The following is a 5120-nucleotide window of genomic DNA, read 5'->3' as shown; positions in this document are numbered from 1 at the left end:
TTTGTGCTGCTCTGGAAACTAAGAAAAGGAACAATGGGTTCAAGCTGTAGGAAAAGAGATTCCACTTAAACATTAGAAAGAACTTCCTAACAGTCAGAGCTGTCCAGTAGTGGAATATCCTGCCATCTCCTTCTCTGGGGGATTTTAAACAGAATTTGGATGGCCATCTGTTGAGTGTGCTTTGATTGTATGTTCCTGAACAGTAGAGGTTTGGATTGGCTAGCCCTTGTGATCTCTTCCAGTTATATTATTCTATGATTCTATGGGGTTTGTCCTAATGTCTATATGGCACTAGTCCAAATCCTACTGTTAGGTAGAGTAGATAGACTGAACCATCTTTGAGTTAGCTAGAACTGCACCCTAAGATATAAACAGTGTAACTTGTGGATTGAACTATCTATATGCTCTCTATGTGTTGACTCACCTTTCAGCAATTCAGTGGGTCTCTGAGAAACAGAGATCAGCTGAAATATATTTGCTATCAAAATGCCCAAGAGAATTTGTGAGCTTATTTGGAACTGGTGATTCAGTAGACTCAGTGAACATGGTTTTGCTGTGACTTCTCCAGGCTGTATGGCCATGTTCCAGAAGCATTATTTCCTGACATTTCACCTACATCTATGGTAGGCATTCTCAGAGGTTGTGAGGTCTGTTGGAAACTAGGCAAAGGAGGTTTATATATCTGTGGAAGGTCCAGGGTGGGGGAACGAAGTCTTGTCTGTTTTGAGGCAGGTGTGAATGTTGCAATTGGCCACCTTGATTGGCACTGAATAGCCTTTCAGCTTCAAGCTCTGGCAGCTTCCTGCCTGTGGGAATCCTTTGTTGGGTGGTGTGATTCCAGCCATGAAAACCTTCCACAACTCAGTGGACATGGTTAGCAGAAACCCAGTGCTTCTATAAGGGGTGCAATGTTACATAAGCAGTGTCAGCACAGAGAATACAAATATGAGCTATACAGTAAAATCCAATTAGAGTAGGCCCCAATGAGCTGCCTGGAACTTCAGCCTAAAATACAAAGGGGTGGACGTTGTGGGATTGTCATTCTCCCTATTTGTCTCTTCAAACTCTTTGCAAAGGGAGTATTCACTTGGATGGCTTTGTTTGACCCCTAAAATGTTCAGGGTTGCCATGTTTTTAACAATCCTTGCTTCTCTCCATCTAGCAAGTAGGCACACAGACACTTGCTCTTCCCAGTGAAGGTGGTGACTCCAGTGTAGTCCAAACTGTGACTCATATTTGGCAGGACAGTTCTGGTTAAAGCCTATCATAAATAAACCAAGGATGCTTCCATTGTGTTGTCCAAGGCTTTCATGGCCAGAATCACTGGGTTGCTGTGAGTTTTTTTCTGAGCTATATGGCCATGTTCCAGAAGCATTTTCTCCTGACATTTCACCCACATTTATGGCAGGCATCCTCAGAGGTTGTGAAGTCTGTTGGAAACTAGGCAAGGGAGGTTTATATATCTGTGGAATGTCCAGGGTGGGAGAAAGAACTCTTGTCTGCTTAAGTAAGTGTGAATGTTGCAATTGGCCACCTTGATTAGCACCAAATAGCCTTTCAGCTTCAAAGCCTGGCTGTTTCCTGCCTGGGGGAATCTTTTGTTTTGAGGTGTTAGCTGGCCCTGATTGTTTCATGTCTGGGATTCCTTTGTTTTCTGAGTGTTGTTCTTTATTTACTGTCCTAATTTTAGAGTTTTTATATCCACAGATATATAAATCACACTTGCCTTGTTTCCAACAGACTTCACAACGTCTGAGGATACCTGCCTTAGATGTGAGTGAAACATCAGGAGAGAATGCTTTTGGAACATGGCTTTGCAACCTAGAAAACTCACAGCAACCCAATGCTTCCATTGTTATTAAACTCATGTTGGGTCCCATTCAAGGCTTTCTTTTGTATTTTGGGAAACTCTGAACCAGTCTTCCATTTTTTCCATCTTCCTTGAAAGAAAACCACCTTGGTTTTAATCAAAGTTTATTATTAATATAATATAATTGGTACATTCAACAACTGGTAATAAATTATGTTCACATTTCCTGGGAAGTGTTTCCATTTTCCAACAAAGAGGTGCTGCTGGAGAATCTCAAGTTATTGCATATTCTTAAATTAGGATAAATTATATAAATTATACATTCAAAAGGGCCATTCTATTTCCCCTAACTTTGCTAAGCAATAAATAGATAAATAAAAAAGTTGATTGCCATTAGAATACTTCTTCTTTTTTCATTCAAAAGTACCATCTTGGAAAATAGGTCTTTAAATACAAATGTACACGAGTAGAAAGTCTTGCTATTTACAGTCCAATGACATTCAGGTTTCATGATATGAAGTCAAAGGGTGGCTCGTTCTCGATGTTGTTCAGGGAAGGCTTGTTGCTTAGCTTCCTGGGGTCTTCGGGGGTCCACACTTTGGCGGTCCTGATAATGTTTTGTTCCTTGAGCTGCTTCTCGTCAGTCCAAGAGAGCGAATGGCCAGCCAAGGGAGGAAGTCCATAGTCGGGGTCGCTTGGGGAAGGGGATCCTGGTGGGGAAAAGGACAAAAGAGAAGTCAAACACTCCATATTCTCACCCAGAAGAAAGAAAGGAATCAGTAGCGGTTGCACAAAAGCACCTGTTTTCTCCCTGCTCGGTCCTTAGGAGAGCAGAGCAGGCGCTCCTATCAGCATTCAGTGCCTGTTGCATGCCAAGCTAATTCTAGCCATTTGGGAGCTCTTTCCAGCAATTTCTAAGGAGGAATATAGTATTTACACTCAGAAAGGTGTTTTACTTCAGATACATTGCATTTGAAGAAAAAAGTAGGGACTTGGCCGGAGTAAAGAGACACATTCCTTTAGACCAATTATCTCCAAAAACTGGACGCTTTTGCCTTTCCATGTGCCAAGATTATCTATCTATCTACTTTGCACACTTTGCACAGGCGCAAAAGGGTCCTAAAGGGAACAGATCTTAATCCGTGTGTCTTTTTGGAAAACCTTTCCTAATCTCTACCGGTTTAAACCGGAAAGTGGAAAGTTTTGCGTGGAGGAGCTCAGATAGGAGTGTTTCATGTTTGGAAGAGTTATGGTTTGAGCATTGGGTCGTGACTCTGGAGACCGGGGTTTGAATCCCCGCTCAGCCATGGAAGCAAACTCTCATCCCCCCCATTGTACCAATGCTTTTAACACGAAATAATAATCCCCCCAAAGAAAACCCGCGATAAGACTTCGCCTTATGGTCTCCATTAGTCCCACTGCTTGCTGCTTGCCCTTCGCGTCCCACTGAGGGGAAAGGAAAGAGGGCCTGCATTGTGTTGTCCAAGGCTTTCATAGCCGGAATCACTGGGTTGCTGTGAGTTTTCCGGACTGTATGACCACCTTTCAGAAGCATTCTCTCCTGATATTCCTCCCACATCTATGGCAGGCATCCTCAGAGGTTGTGAGGTCTGTTGGAAAATAGGGAAGTGAGGTTTATACATCAGGGTGGGAGAAAGAACTTTTGTCTACCTGAGGCAGGTGTGAATGTTGCAACCGGCCACCTTGATTAGCATCGAATAACCAGGAAGCAGCCAGGCTTTGAAGCTGCAAGGCTATACAATGCAAATCTCTGTTGCTGTTGGGCTTGGTCCCGAGTCCCTTCGGGGAGATAGTGGCAGGATATAAAAATAAAGTTTATTATTATTATTATTATTATTATTATTGTTAATCAAGCTGGCCAATTGCAACATTCACACCTGCCTCAGGCAGACCAGAGTTCTTTCTCCCACCCTGGACATTATTCCATATATATATATATATATATACCCCAACAGACCTCACAACTTCTGAGGGTGACTGCCATAGATGTGGGCGAAACGTCAGGAGAGAATGCTTCTGGACAGGGCTATAGGTAGAAAAAAATTCGGGGCGGGTTTGAAACTTTTGCGAATCACAAAGAGTAGTTCCATAACGCAAAATAATTTAGAAATCAGGCTCCAACGATAAACTTCAGTGGATACTCAAGACAGATAAACTTCAGTGGACACTCATCCAGACATGGGTCAACTTTGGGCCCTCCAGGTGTTTTGGACTCCAACTCCCACCATTCCTAACAGCCTCAGGCCCTTTCCTTTTCCCCCTCAGCCGCTTAAGCGGAATGGTGGGAGTTGGAGTCCAAAACACCTGGAGGGCCCAAAGTTGGACCTATGCCTACCATACACTCATATAATGCAACTGGGAGTGCCCTGGGCTTCATTGTGGGTCCCCGGGCGGCGTTAGAGCCCTGCTATTTGCACTCACTGGTTCCTCGGTGGCAGATGATGACCTTCCTGGGCGGGCAGGGGCTGGACCCGGCGCCGCTGCCTCGGAGGGGCGCCTCGGCGTGGAGCAGCTCGCTGAGGAAGTGGATGTAGCCGATGGCGAGGCGCAGCGTGTCCACCTTGGAGAGGCGCTTCTCGTAGGGCAGCGTGGGGATGTGGGCGCGCAGGCCCTCGAAGGCGTCGTTCAGCGACTGCATCCGCCGCCGCTCCCGCACGTTGGCCGCCTGGCGCAGCTGGGCCAGCTCCGCCTCGGAGCGCACTCTCCTCCGACGCCGCGACGCCGCCTTCAGGCCGCCCCCGCCGGGAGAGTAGCCCTCGAAGCCGGGCAGGAGCGGCGGCGAGGAGCCCTCGGAAGCGCCCTCGGAAGCCCCGCGGAAACAGGCGTGGAAGGGCGCCTCCGGGAAGCCCGGCAGCTCGTCACCGTCCAAGGAGTGGTCCGTGAAGAAGTCCTCGTCGTCGAAGTAGGGCTCCGAGGAGAAGGCGTCCAGCCCGGCGGGGAAGTGCTCCAGCAGGACGGCCTCCATGCCAGCCAGCCAGCCAGTCAGTCCGAGCCCGTCCCTCCCGCTGAGCCCTGCCTCAATGCCGGCGCCTCCTGGGCTCTTCCTCTCCCCAGAGGGAAGCTCGGGGCTCGCAGGGGCTGAGGGCCGGCACGCGAGGCCTCTTATAGGGACAACCCCGGGCGCGTGCCATCAGCCCGCCCCGCCGGCCAATCAGAGCCCCGGGAAGAGAGGGACCCCGGGATTCATCATGACGCACCCCTAGGTCACTCACCCTCTAAGGAGGGGTGCTGAGGAGTCCTGCACTCCCTTGGACATGACCTGTTGGAAAGAAAGGTGAACTGAACCACC

General features: G+C 47.9%; 1 protein-coding gene across 1 annotated transcript; it reads right to left on the bottom strand.

The window, feature by feature from the left end:
• Nucleotides 1-1957: 1957 nt before the first annotated feature.
• Nucleotides 1958-4892, bottom strand: ptf1a (pancreas associated transcription factor 1a). Its single transcript, XM_003222065.4, has 2 exons — nucleotides 4253-4892; nucleotides 1958-2520 (listed from the first exon to the last, which is right to left on the bottom strand). Exons 1-2 carry the CDS (start codon nucleotides 4794-4796, stop codon nucleotides 2318-2320), a joined length of 747 nt encoding a protein of 248 aa, XP_003222113.1. The 5' UTR covers nucleotides 4797-4892; the 3' UTR covers nucleotides 1958-2317.
• Between the last annotated feature and the right edge of the window lie 228 nt (nucleotides 4893-5120).

The sequence above is a fragment of the Anolis carolinensis genome, chromosome 6, assembly GCF_035594765.1.
Source record: "Anolis carolinensis isolate JA03-04 chromosome 6, rAnoCar3.1.pri, whole genome shotgun sequence".
In the NCBI taxonomy this organism is placed as follows: domain Eukaryota; kingdom Metazoa; phylum Chordata; class Lepidosauria; order Squamata; family Dactyloidae; genus Anolis; species Anolis carolinensis.
The sequence above is the reverse complement of the archived record's forward strand: the minus strand, read 5'-3'. Positions and strand labels throughout refer to the sequence as shown.

Coding starts and splice junctions, on each gene's coding strand:
- ptf1a (XM_003222065.4), bottom strand. CDS start 4,796: ATGGAGGCCGTCCTGCTGGAGCACTTCCCCGCCGGGCTGGACGCCTTC. Junction 2,521..4,252: donor CATCTGCCACCGAGGAACCA/GTGAGTGCAAAT, acceptor TTTCCCCACCAG/GATCCCCTTCCCCAAGCGAC.